The following is a 14,200-nucleotide window of genomic DNA, read 5'->3' on the forward strand; positions in this document are numbered from 1 at the left end:
CTTCTTCTTCTTCTTGTGATTATTAATGTTTTGATGTGTTTATTTCGTTTGTTGCTGCTGCTGCTGCTGTTGTTGTTGTTGTTGTTGTTGTTGTAGTAGTAGTTGCTCCTCTGAATCCTGGTGTTTCTGTTTGTCTACAGCATCCAGTCGGGATCCTACCTCAGCACTGGCTGGTTCACTCTCATCCTGGCCATGGACATGTGTAAAGATATCCGGGTTTACGGCATGATCAACGACACATACTGCAAGTAAGACGTGTACATTAACTCACCCTTCCTGGTAACACTGGTCTTTTTTAAAGCTTTATAAACGCTTAGTAAATAATTTATTAACGGCATGATCAACGACACATACTGCAAGTAAGACGTGTACATTAACTCACCCTTCCTGGTAACACTTTGTCTTTTTTAAAGCTTCCTAACTTTTTAAAGATTCCTAACCACATTAAACGTTTGTAAATGAGTAAGGACTGTGATAATATCAGTAAATATGTACACATAAAAAACACTGGAGCAAGATTCGACTCCTGTTGGACGAGTTTGATGTGGGTGCCATTTGAATCCTGTAGTTTTATCTCTTTTGCTCTTCGGAGGCCAAACATCCAGGCCTGTTGCAGTTGTACTGTGTCTGCTGGGTTAATATAGTATTCCTTACTCATTTACAAACATTTGTAAAAGTTTCTTTTTCATTATTTACTAAGTGTTAGTAAATGATTTACTAAGCTTTATAAAGACCTCTATTCTAAACGTGCCCATTTCCTATCTAGTCATAATCCATACTTTTTAGTGTTAATGATTCTTTGACACATATCCAGATATCAACACATTTGAGGCAGGGATTAAATGAGTCCAAGCTTTCTCCAGGACTCACACAGACCATAATATGCTGAACAGAGATTCTCACACTCACCATATCCAAATATGTACATTTTACACTTTGCTGTATTATTAATATTTGTTCAAAACTGACTAAAAGACGGTTTTGCTCCGTAATGCTTAGCCCCAGCTCATGTCTTCAGCTTCATCAAGGGACATTCAGCCTCCTCAATATTCCTCTCCAGCCATGCATGCATTATTTACACTTCCCACCAGTCTGATTCATTCAAAAACTGACGAAAGCACATGATATCCCCTCCTTCCATGTGGACTGATAAACATACATGTGCAGCAGCTGTTGTGCGGCTTTAGATTACAAGATTTTTTTGTGAACTGTAGCACCTTTTCCCGACAGTTTACCGCAGAGGATCAGTGGATTTCTCTACAACAAAAAAGCACTGCATATCAACCCTGACCTATGCCAGGAAATCAGGAACTTGTAACTAATTAATTGTTGATACTCAAAACAGTGCTGTGCATTTATTAATTCTGTTTCTGTTTCCCTTAAAGAAATCCCAACAGCACGATTGTGATAATTAGATATGGATACATAAAACAGTGTGCGCACACACACACACACACACACACACACACACACACACACACACACACACACACACACACACACACACGCATGTGCCCCCATGTCAGCGTTAACAACCTTCCCACCCCCACCCCCATCTCCCTTCCTGCTGGCGGAAAACATCTTACCCTGTCATAATGGTTCCCGCACTGTAGGCTGCGCTCGCTTCTTATAATAGCGCCTTGTTAAATGAAATTTAATTACCATCGATTCACTACAGATAGAAACCTCGACTCCCTTGTTAGCCATGGATCCATATTTACAGGTTTATGCCATGGGTGTTCTGTTGTTTGGAGGGAGGCTGGGGGATTCTGCCTTTACTGCCAAATTCCCCTCTGCTGAAAGATAAAAGACTTCTCTGCCACTCAGACATGGAGCGGAATTTAATCCTGTGTTTTGGCTCTTGTTTTGTTGTCAGGATGACCTATCCCCTGCTTCCCTTTCATGATCCGTAATTACTGCCCTGCGTGTGTACGCCTTGGTGAAGTCCGCAACGTGTGTGTGAATGTAAATATCTCCCAGTGCCTGGGAAAGGACAGGAAATGCTTGAGATCCAGCAAATTGCCATGGTAGCTTGGCCTAGCCTCCATCTTTAATAAGGGCTGCTCCGGACCCCTGACTCCGGAGAGAGGATCTCCTTCTCCTCCCCCTTTTCTCCCTCACCTCCTCCTGGCCTCCCTCCTGCTTCCTGCCTCCCCAGTCCACTTGCTACCCTCACATGCTGTACTGAGCAGCCAGTGCTCTATATGACCTCAGAGTTTAAATACAATGTCTAGATTGAAAAAAAAAACAGTTTTTTAAATGTTATTCCTTTTGCATAATGATATCAGCAACCCAAACTCTGCTGCCTGCTTGCTTTGCCTCCTGTCTCTGGGCTAATTTTTACAAGTTATACAATATCTGGGTGTAATCACGTTATCCGCTCACGGCTGATATACATATTTATGAAGAATTAAACTCCATGTTCGGCATTGCAAGCAATCTCTTTACAACCAGCAAGATATTTTATTTTATTCAGGTGGTCATTTGCTGTAGGTACAATTATTTTATGCTTCATTGTTCAATGCATTGGCATGTACGTACTACATAACACAGCAAGTAATAGGGATATGTAATTGATTCTCATTTGTGTTCCTCGTGGTAAGTGGAAGATTTAGGATTACGTTTGCATTTCCAAAAATTATTAAACTACAGACTACTTCATGCTGTGCTATCAAATAGCTCACTGTTCAAAGTTACAGTCTTTAGTTTGGTCTTAAGTCTGGTGACAAACAGCGAAAAATGATGAAGTCAAGTGTGTCAGTTCACCTGCAGCAAAACCCTGTCCGTGGTCTCACAAGATGCAGGTGATTTAAACTAGTTTTACCAATGTGTGCTGTGCTGTATATGTAAATACAAAAGTTCTTTCTGTTTGCTGATTGGTAGGGTACGGTTTTCAGGTAGCTGTACCTATCAGACCAATAGTTTTACCACCATCAGAAATGAAATATTTAAATCAGCGATAGTAACTCAGTCATAGACACAATAATAATAATTTATGGATCATTAATACAGAAATATGTTCGTTTTGCAAATTACCCCAATTCATTTCATGACCTTAATCATTACCTTTGCATCTGGAGTGTATTTAGTGACAAACTACCTTTTAGAGAGAAAATGGCAAACCCACACTAACAATAAAGTCATTCTGATGCAAGGCAATGCATCAGGAAGGTATCTGTTTTAGCATAATGGTGCTGAGCCTTGGCAGCAATTGACCTTCCCTGAACCCTCTCATAATTGAAATTCAACAGGTACAGCAGTGTAAGTGAAATAAAATTCATTTGTTGTGCTGCAGCTGTGACACAGGTTCTGAAGCAATGAATGCATAATAAGAAAAAAACAGCAAATCACCCCTTGAAGTCTCCTCTGTTCCACACAGGAGGACATTCAGCAGTGGAGGGAGAATAGTCTGGGGGGCATTGTCTTAAATTTAGGACGGAAGGAAAGAAGGAAGAAAGGAGTAAACAAATAAACAAATAGGCACAGAGTGAGTGAAGCATTCCTCTTCGGAAAACAAACAGCAAATGCTCCTTGTTTGGGAGGGAAAAAAGAAATTAAGGTTTCCCCAGTAGAGAATAATCATGAATATGTATTCCACATCCCATTATACACCTGTTTGTTACATCCTTCTCCTCTCATCTCCTCTCCTCAGGACAAAAGGCTACAGGAAGGTGCCATACCACTACTACGAGGCGGGGAGCCGAGACGAGTGTGCCGAGTACCTGCTTCATGAGAGTGCCCCATATGGTGGCCATCGCTTCATCACCGAGAAGGCCGTCTTCGCCAAGTGGGCCAAGACGCACGCAATCAAGTTCTTTAACCCAGAGTGGCAGATCTCGTGACGACCCACATCCTCCACACCCACAAGACGTGCACACTACACATACACTTCCCCCACAACACAACATCACACACACACGCACATACACAGGCACACACACACAATCACACACGTGCATTAATACTAACAACAATCATGACCATCCTCTGACTACAGTATGTATGTACAATACAGAGTGCTCTTCAGCTCTGAGCTGTAGCACTCAAGACAGTTTCTTCTACAGTAGCTGCATGCATTCCTTTGAGGAAGGAAACACTGCGAGTGCAGGACATCCTGTACTGTATGTGTGACTTTTTAAAGCACCTATGCTGTGAAGAGTGTATGTCGGGTCCCTGACCTTGTTCGAGTTCTGAACCACTGGCCCTGTTTGTGGTAGGAAGAGGATTGACGCCGACGTTGATCTCTCTGTATTGGCACATCCGACTCCCTCCAGCGGACTTTCAACCACCAGTGTATTTAGACGGATGCACTCTGTTGGACAAGTAAGGCTTGTTGATGCAACAGGAGTGTGCAGGAGCAAGGCGGTAACCTTGTGAATGTTCATATTTTGTACACTGTCCAGCTGTCGATTTTCTTTTTTTTGCACCGCAGCAGCAGCCTCAGGAAGGTCTCTCAAGCGAAAGGCCATCAAGCAGAGAGGAGAGGCTGCTGCTTGACATTCACAAGATGACGAGCTAGTGCAATCGTAAATCATAGATTTTTCTCTCTCTCTCACTCTTTTGCTTTTTTCTCTTGCACTTTTTTCTCTCAGTTTCTCTCACACATGCTCTCTCTCTCGCGTGCAATCTCGATTTCTCTCTCTCTCTCTCTCTCTCTCTCTCTCTCTCTCTCTCTCTCTCTCGTGCGTGCAATCTCGATTTCACTCTCTCTCTCTCTCTGTTATAAGAAAAATGAACTCACAGCTTTCTTGAATTTCCATGTGATGCACAACAAATTCACAGAGATAGTCTGAGCTACAGTCATTTTTTTTATAGCTGATCAGACTGTTTCTGGCAGATGCTTATTTTCTGTAGCAATCAATGCGTCGTGTGGATCAAAAGTTTAATATTGTTTTGCCGTTGACAAAATCCTTCATCTACCCTTTTAACCCTCACTAAATTGTCGGGATTCAAACATGCGCCCCTATGAACCCACATGCCAATTCAGTAACTGGTAGCCAATTGATGCACTTGTGCCTGGATGACATGTAGCCGCTGCAAATACTCTGCAGTACCATACACTTCTCCTGGCTTCTGTGTGATCTTCTGAGCCACGCCTTTCTGTTTGATTTCCTTGTGTACTCAAATCATCAGACCTCTCTTTACCGTCTTTCTCTCCCTACTTTCTCTTTGTTATTTTGTTGATTTGTTTGTTTGTCTGTCTGCCTTCATATTGTTGTTATCCAGCTGTCATTTGACGTGACACAAGGTCCATTCAGGCCAACTGTCTAGAGGACCGACTGCCCATGCTACTTTTCCTGTCTGCAGATGATTGCCTTTCATTTGATCATTTCCAAGTCAGTTAGGCTCTATCCTCCCCTGAAATCTCTAATTAGACATTCTCAGTCTTCAAACTAATTACGTGGGAGGGAGAGAAAGACGACTTTGACTGATTAATTACAAAACACGATCACAGTCCCATTTTGGGGCCACATTTTAAGAATTTGGAAACAATTACTTATTCATTCATCCGTGGGGCAATTTTGCAAATTTCGCTCCCTGGTTGTCATCACTGGCTTGTCATCTCCCCTTGACGCGTGCTTGAAATAATCAGCAAGTCGTACCTGGTGAGGCCAGCTCCCCTCTCCTCTCCCCTCCTATCCGGGAACTCAAGCGAGACGCCTATAGCCAAGGCCGCTGACAGCTTTGGCTCGGCCCAGGACAAAGTTATGTGAAAGGGCCCCCCTACCTAATACATACAATATAATGGGGACCCAATTCTGGGGCCCTTCTCTTCCTAGGCCTGGGCCAACTGACCCCTTTGTCGCCCCCTGTCGGCTTCCCTGCCTATAGCAGCAGTGGGGGCCAGTGTGTCCAGATCCAGAAGGTGCTTGTGGACAGGCAGCGTGATTAATCATCTCCCCAGCTCTCCGGGCGGAGGGAGGGTGCACTCAGGCTCCCCTGCTGGGTGGCCTGGCCTGCCTCTTCCCTTTTCCTCTTCCTCTTCCCTTTTCCTCTTCCTCTTCCTCACCCATTCTCTCTCCCTTCTCTCATCTCTCTTCTCTCTTCTCTTCCTCCTCCTTCTCTCCTCTTGCAGCTGTCCACCTGTCTACTGCATATGCTCTGCACTCACAGAGAAGCAACAAGGGAGAAAAAATCCTGTTCATGAGAGGTGTTACTAGGAGACTGTTTAAGTACATATTATTAGCGAACATAATTTGGCAGCCCCTACCTTATCCATTTTTAATTTGTGAATGTAGGATTTTTAATATTTTTTGTACTGTTAAAAAATAAGTAATTTTGATCTCCATATTTCTAATTCAGATTCTTAACCTTCGGACTAGTAGGGTTACAAGCTTAATCGAGGAACAACACTCAAATGACTTGAACTTCTTAGTGATGAGACCATTAGGTCAAACCTTTTACAATTTCTCCAAATGTGATGACCACTGATGATTTGACAATAATAAGAATGAGGTTAAGAGGTCCTACTCTTAAATAATGCACCTAGGAATGACTTCAAAACCCAACTTTCGTCTTAGAGACCAAACCTTTTCTGTGAGTGCACGACATATCTACCCTCTACAGTATGTTTTACTGTACAGTGTGTGTGTGTGCAAAGTTTAGCATTCTTTTAACAACTTATAATGTAATATTTGGAGTCAATTGGAGTGCCCTGCAAGGATGGCAATGAAAGTTTGGGAGTATTTTTGCGTGTGTGGATGTGTTATTGTATGTTTGCATGACTGTCATCTGGCAGCTGAGATAGCTCTACTCCACACGTCTCTCTCTCTCTCTCTCTCTCTCTCTCTCTCTCTCTCTCTCTCTCTCTCTCTCTCTCTCTCTCTCTCTCTCCGTCTCTGTCTCAAACACTCACATATTCTCTTATTGCAATACCACCAGCAGCATTGCATCCTCCCCCCAGCTCTGTGAGCAGGTGTGCATCAGCTCCTAAGCCCTGCTCTCCCACGCTGCAGTGGCAGGGCAGCAGAAAGGACAGTCGTTACATATATATATACTGTGTATATATACTTTATGCTGTAGAGAGTGTTATTGCACCTCTGCAGCATCACTTGTTTGTTTGTCCCCAGGAGCAAGCAGGCCTAGGGACTCGCCTCAGGTTGTTGCTGCGGAGCAGACGTGCCATGCTACGGCCCCAGGAGCAAGCAGGCCTAGGGGCTCGCCTCAGGTTGTTGCTGCGGAGCAGACGTGCCATGCTACGGCCCCAGGAGCAAGCAGGCCTAGGGGCTCGCCTCAGGTTGTTGCTGCGGAGCAGCCGCATCCAACAGCCTTCCGGAACATTCTCTGGAAGAGATGGGGAGACCACAGGTTCAGAAAGCACATACTGCAGCTAGGAGCTGTGTGTGAAAACCATCTGGCTTTCCTAATTGGCACAGTTCTTCAGCCAGGCGGTGGAGCTAATGAGAGGCATCAGATGGCTAAGCGCATGGATGGAGGAACGAGAGAGAGAGAGAGAGAGAGAGAGAGAGAGAGAGAGAGAGAGAGAGAAAATGTGTAGGCAGGATTTTTTTTGTCTCACACTAGATCATTCTTGCCACTGTCCACACTTAGCAGGGAAGCCGTCAGGTCATCAGCCTGCCCTGGAAACTTGTGTTCGGACAGCTCTTGAGAGCAGGGGGGGCAAAGGGGACAGTTGTCCCAGGCCCAGGGAGAGAGGGGGGGCCTAAAATTGGGTCCTCATTACATTGTATCTATTGGGTTGGGGAGCCCTTTCACATGACTTTGTCATGGGCCCAGCCAAAGCTGTCAGCGGCCTGCTTTCACTTCCACTGCTCCCCTTATGGACTGCATTCAGTTACTAGAGCTGCCCCACAGGGCGCCATTTTATCACATGGTCCGCTGGAGCCTTACAGCTTGTGCTACTGTCCTGAGAGGCATGAGATAAATGGCTTGCGATGAATTCATGATTTCTCATTCTGTTGTGACATTTCTTTGATTCTATCTCTTTCTTTTTCGTTCGATTCTTTCTTTCTTTCTTCTCGGTAGAGGTGTGATTTTTCTTACTGTGCTCAGACATGCATGACTGACCTCTAATGCTGAGGTGACATTTATGATTTTCCCTTGCTAGACTCAAGTGCTTTTTTGTCTTTGAAAAGTGCAAGGTTTAGGTTTCAAGCACTTTTATTTCATCCATCAAGTGTCCTTTTTTCTCTTTTTTGTGAGTATTTTTTAAGTCATTACAGAAACAAAATTCTTAACCATTCTGACGAAGATATGGTCAATATTTCCAGCATAGGATATAATTCTCTTCTCGTTCGTTGAAAGGAAGGATGTATCCTCTTCATGCTAAGAAGCGATCAGAAATCTCCTTCAGCCATTTTGCCTTGGCTACGATGCATACAGCTGGATTACTGAATCTCTGTCTGAATGGTATGAATTTATAGGGTTTTATGAAGAGTCTGTACAAAGAAATGTGAACTGTATTTTTAATGTACTTTTAGGGCTTCACTTAATCATCCCTGTGTGTGTCATAAATTGCTATATGACATTGGTGACGATGTTAAATCTTGAGGATTTCTTTTTTTAAATTCATAATTTGTATGTGTCTGCACTTGAACCTGACATTTTAATGAGTCCTTGAAAATGATCAAATGTGTGTTTAATTGATTCATCAATATCTCTGAAGAAGGAAGCATACTATTCCAGATCTTTTCATAGATGATCAGTGTATTGAGGAATTTTGTTTAATGTTCTCCTTTAATTTTTTCTTGATTTGCCTTATTATAAGTAGTCAGGTTTGTTTCACCAAAAGGTGCAGGTCATGCTGTCCTGTACAAAACATTTATCAGTATTTGTCAAAAAATATCTCATTTGTCTGAAACACTCAGATTTTCTTCATTGGAACATTTTCCCTCCTGACTTTTTCAACTGAAAAGAAATGCCTACAAGGTACAAGATGGGTGAGTGAGCACGCTGACTAACACTGTGTACGTTTTAGATCCCATTGCTGTAGCTCTTCAGCCATTTTGTTATTTTTTCTGTTAGTGACGATGGCACACAACACCACATATTATGATCAAGTGTACTACCTTTCCACACATCATTGAATGTTGCAGGTTATTTGTGTTACACTCACCCACTTTCTTCATCACTGCTCAGTATTACCACCATTACGTTGGCAGTCAGTTTCCTTGCGTTTACATTCATCAGTTGACTATGTTCAGTACAGCCTAGTGCTGAAAAGAAATGCCTGTATCATGCTGGAGGTTTTAAGGTCTGCACTGCAATTAGTTTACTGCAGACTAATGGCAAATGTTCAGCATTAAATTAAGGGTCTAATGAAGCATTATACAATAAAAGGCTCCAGAGACAAGGACGTAGTCAAGACTGAGAAATAGAGAAAGCTGCACTAAATTGAAGAGATTTCCTGCGTGTTCCTGATTGCATGTGTCTGACATTCGATAATTATGCCTATATTTTACTAGTTTAATTTGAGTCCATGGTTCCATCCATTTTCTTTTGTCCAGGGGATGTGGGTGTATTTGAGACAGACTGTGTGATTGATGGTTATGTGGCGAATTCCTTCACTTCCCATTTAAGTGCAAATGAACCATTGGACAGCCAAGGGAAATGGGCTTTGTAAAAACGCTCTGTTTGCCTTACCTTGGACATATCTTCCCTTTTCAAACAAACATCACCTTAAGTCTTTTGTTTTGTAGAGGTATAGTGTGTATTTTATTTCATTTTTTGTTTTTTTTCTAGAAATTGAAGTCTTGCCACTCTCTGTAGCTTATAACTGTAAAGCTGTTCCGGGCGGTGTGGACTGTGGACACAGCAAGTTACTGTGATTTAAAATGGCTACGGTACCTTCATCATAATAGAGGGAGGTATGCTGGAAGGTCCTAGTGTCCCCTCCGCCCTGGGCAGCACAGATGGCCCTACCATATGTACTTAAGTACCGTCAAGGCCTTTGGACTGAGCTCCTGTAAACATAAACACATAAAACAGAGGATTCCCATTTCAGGGTCAGTCAGAAAGAGAGGATGTGTCCAAAAATTGCGAGACAAACTAACAAGTCACCTAGCATCTGTTCTCCTAGTGCCCCCACACTCTGAAGCACAGTTTAATGAGTCATTTTTGCCAATGTTTTGCCATGTTTCTTCCCCCCCTTCCTCAGACATATGTTTTGAGATGTGTCCATATGATGTTTACGTCCTTTGATGTCATTGAGGTTATTGTGTATTCTGTACATATTGACAGAAGTTTGTATGCTGCTCCTGCTGAAGCTGACTTTTTTGGTCTGTCTTTTTTGTCTTACATTTCCTTTTGTGCTGCCCTCAGTAATCTCATTGTATCTCATGCATTTTTACTCTGTTGGCCTAATGTTCACAATGAATAAATGATATTAAACTGTTTTTTTTTCTGAACTGAAGCACCATCCGTCTCTGCTGCCGCCATGTCAGTACATTGGGTAGACTCTGCTGCCACAGTCCTGTAAAGTGGACTCTCGCCAGCCACTTTGACCCCATTGTGTAGGCCAGTGTTTCCCAACCAGGGATATGTGTACCACTAGGGGTACACGAGCACGAGCACACCTAAGGTGGTACGCGGAAAAATGTAATAATAACAAATAAATTAACTGTGGTCACATTCGGATAGAGGAACAGAGCATGAGTGAGGGCGAGGGGGTACTCATCATATGAGAAAATGGCTTAGGTGGTACGCAGGACAAAAAAGGTTGGGAAACACAGGTGTTTTGGTGGCATCATGTGGTAGTGTCAAGGAATTGGAGTTGACATAATATCACACATCACATGCAGCATTTAAATCCACTCCACTTCCACTTTTCTTCACCAGCATGATTCTCAGTTTGAAATTTCACCTGGATTTGTGGACTAATTTTTCATGCGTATATGATTGGCTTGCTGCCTCGTGATTGGATGATTAGATATGGATGTTAATGAACAGATGAACAACCAGAGCAGGTGTGTACCTACTGACATGGCCCAGGAGTTTATACCCACTGTCTAGCAGAGATGTGGACTTGTGACTTGTGACTCGGACTGACTTGTGACTTGAGTCACAAATGACTCGACTTGAGACTTGACTTGCCAATATTAGGAGTGACTTGTGACTTGACTCGACTTGTACGCTATTGACTTGAGACTTGACTCGACTTGACAGTTTTAGCTTGCAATGACTTGCAATTGTGCTCCAAGTCAATGAATATATATATATTTTTTCATCTTGTGTGTGAAAAAATGCATGAAAGAAAGAAAAAATAAATGATTTACCTTCAACCATAGTCAAAAACCATGCTAAAAAATATATATGATCAATTGTGGGTTGCATGGTCACCCAAACAAACATGAAAGCTTGTCTGCAGCCGTGCTGTAATGGTTAGGGAGTTGGGCTGGAGATCACAGAGTTGCAGGTTTGAATCCCACCCTTAAACCCACCTCTTCCTACATCTCCATCCATGACTGAAGTGCCCTTGAGCAAGGCACCTAACCCCATATTGCTCAAAGGACTGTCACCAATATGTGCATTGAATAAAAAATAAAAGTAACTTAATGAATAATTATAAACCGTGGTAAAACCATGGTTAGTTTTCAGAGTAAAACCATGGCTCAATTTATAGTTAAACCAAGTAAAACCAAAAACCAATGCCGAACCATGCTCAAAAAACTGAAATCATAGTATACCATGGTCGATTTTCGGGACATGACTGGCAAAGGGGGACATGCAAAGCAGTGTGGAGAGGTAATGAATTTATGACCAAAGGTAATTGTCAATATTGCACATAGAATACAAGGTGACTTGTTAATGACTTGGAAAAAATAAGACTTGGACTTGGACTTGACTTGGCTTTGGCACGACTTGGACTTGGACTTGACTTGACTTGGCTTTGGCACGACTTGGACTTGGACTTGACTTGGTCAAATGTGTCGTAACTTGTGACTTGACTCGGACTTGATTGGAAGGACTTGAGACTTACTTGCGACTTGCAAATTAGTGACTTGGTCCCATCTCTGCTGTCTAGACAACCTCATCTTGTGTTATTTTAGTATTCACCTGAGCCTCCAGACAGTTGTGTATACTCAGGCACCACACAGCAGTTTATATTTGTCAGTCAAGCTTACGGTTATTATGTTGCCTGTTTTCTTCTACAGCTATTCCTATTTAGTAAATAATACATTATTTGATTTACAAAATGATTTGCAACCTTTTAGGAATTTAATCAGATTTCAAGTTTGCCATACCAGAGAGAGCATTACCCCAACCTTTTCTCCGAGTTGGCTCAAAGCCACAAGAAGTAAAAAGAGCAGATGGCTGAATGCAGAAGCAAACATTGCCATTTTAGGAAACCAAATGCTCATTATCGTATCTGTACACTTACTCATCTTTTCACTGCTATCACATTTCAAAACTCTTCTTTGATGCTTTAATGTGCGAGCCGAGAAGAAGAAGATGGATATGCATTTAGTCAGTTGGAGAAAAAGGGTTTAATTTGCAGGAAACCTCTCTATTAGAGTCGTCCTCTTCCTTTATTCGGCGAGCGTCTTTGAGGGGGCATGTCTAGCCAGAGGTAATTACTGGGCTTGTGTAATTTTACCGGGTCAGGAGGCTGTGTAGACACCGCTGCCCCCTTCCTAATAATGGCCTCGGAGGAAGAAAAAAAAACCTGGCCATGAGGGTAATGTAAAATAGAATGGCGAAGGTAACTGCCTTGAATCTGCACCCTTACAAGGAAGGCATAGAAAGACACTGCACTCTAATGAACAATCAGTAATGCTAGGCAGTGCACAATTGTGTCCGTGTGCAATTACTTCCTGAAAGGCTGGGCAATTTGTTAGGCTCTACTTAAAAGTTTCCTGCACTCCTGAAAATGCTCTCCATAATCAAATGTTTGTTTTAGTTGTTTTAAGTTCCAAAAGTGCGTAATGGCTGTAACTGACAAATGTGGTTAAATTCTGAATGCATTCCTTTTTCACAGCTGGTAAGTGTCGTATTATTACAGTAGGCCTACGGTTGCAGTGAGGCCCTCATAGTGTTTGACAGAAGGTCAGTGGGAGAGAAATTAGATAAGGAATTTATAAGGGTCAGAAAGGGGTCCATCAATATTCTGAAGACATCAGCAGAGATGGTAAAATTGACTGACACAGATTATAATTACATTTGCATAAATTTAATTAGTCAAATAGCACAAACAGCAGTGTCCTAACTCTTGACTGAGTCTCAAATCTGCTCTCATATTATTTTTCTCTCAAAAAGAAAAAAAGTATCTAAAGGCTTTCATGTTTTTGCTTCAGAAAAACCTTGCTGACTGCAATCAACACTCACAGATTTAAGTTTATGATGTTCCGACTTTGATTTTAGAGTTAGCAAATGAGCCCTGTTCAATGTCCTTATCTTGAAAAGACCTCCTTTTGCACAGTCGATTTCCCTTTCAGAGGTAGGAGACTGAAATGTACTTGATGTTTTAGCAGACCCGTCTAAGAATTGGATTGCAGCCAATCAGGGGCTGTGCTTCAAATGCATGCTGAGATGCACTGCACTTGCCATCATAATCTTCTCAAATGATCTTTCAACCTGCACAAATCAAATTTTGCCAATAATTCAGTCCCATAAATTGATAAAGAGTTTTTATATGTCTTTTGTTGGGATTGAAGGTTAAAACTGAATCAGTCCATTGGACTCATAATTTATTTAGCAGTGAGGTTGCAACTGCCCTGTGTGCATGCATGCTGTCATTTTTCTGTTTGCCAGAACTTGGCACGGATTCATCGTCCTTGTCCTGTGCGCAGGGGGTAAATGCCGTAGTGGGGTTACACAACACCCTGTGTGTGTGTCTGTCTGCACTAGGGCTGGAAGGGAGATGAGCAGAGCTCTGGCAGAAGGGGAGACTAATTTCACACTGTCAGACACCTGCTTGGGAGGCTTGTACCAGGCCAGGCTGGAGCTGACATGTTGGGTGAGGCGTACCTACCACACGTACTGGAGGAGACCACACAGCGTATGGGAGGCCAGGGCAATATAGGACATTAAACATTTACCTTCGTGCTAAATATTTAGACTGCGTTGAATCATAGACTGGGAACTGTGATTTTCCTTAAGGAATCTGGTATGAATAATTTGTTGTACTGTCAGATCTGAGATGTTCAAGTTGAAAGATATGTTAAGTTGACTGTGCTGCTGCTTGTTAGAAGCTCTGGGCCTTTTTTGTCAGCGTGAGTAAAATCCTGTAAGCAGCCATGCT

At 42.5% G+C, this 14,200-nt stretch overlaps 1 protein-coding gene across 1 annotated transcript in view; it reads left to right on the forward strand.

Annotated features, from left to right (window-relative positions):
* LOC134466018 (alpha-N-acetylgalactosaminide alpha-2,6-sialyltransferase 3-like) overlaps positions 1-4,595 on the forward strand; it is a 28,288-nt gene extending 23,693 nt beyond the window's left edge. Inside the window, exons 3-4 of the mRNA XM_063219915.1 lie at positions 141-248; positions 3,653-4,595. Coding sequence (XP_063075985.1) covers positions 141-248; positions 3,653-3,842 — 298 coding nt within the window. The 3' untranslated portion in view covers positions 3,843-4,595. The remainder of the gene's footprint in view (positions 1-140; positions 249-3,652) is intronic.
* The last annotated feature ends 9,605 nt before the right edge of the window (positions 4,596-14,200 follow it).

Source organism: Engraulis encrasicolus, chromosome 16, assembly GCF_034702125.1.
Source record: "Engraulis encrasicolus isolate BLACKSEA-1 chromosome 16, IST_EnEncr_1.0, whole genome shotgun sequence".
Classification (NCBI taxonomy): Eukaryota; Metazoa; Chordata; class Actinopteri; order Clupeiformes; family Engraulidae; genus Engraulis; species Engraulis encrasicolus.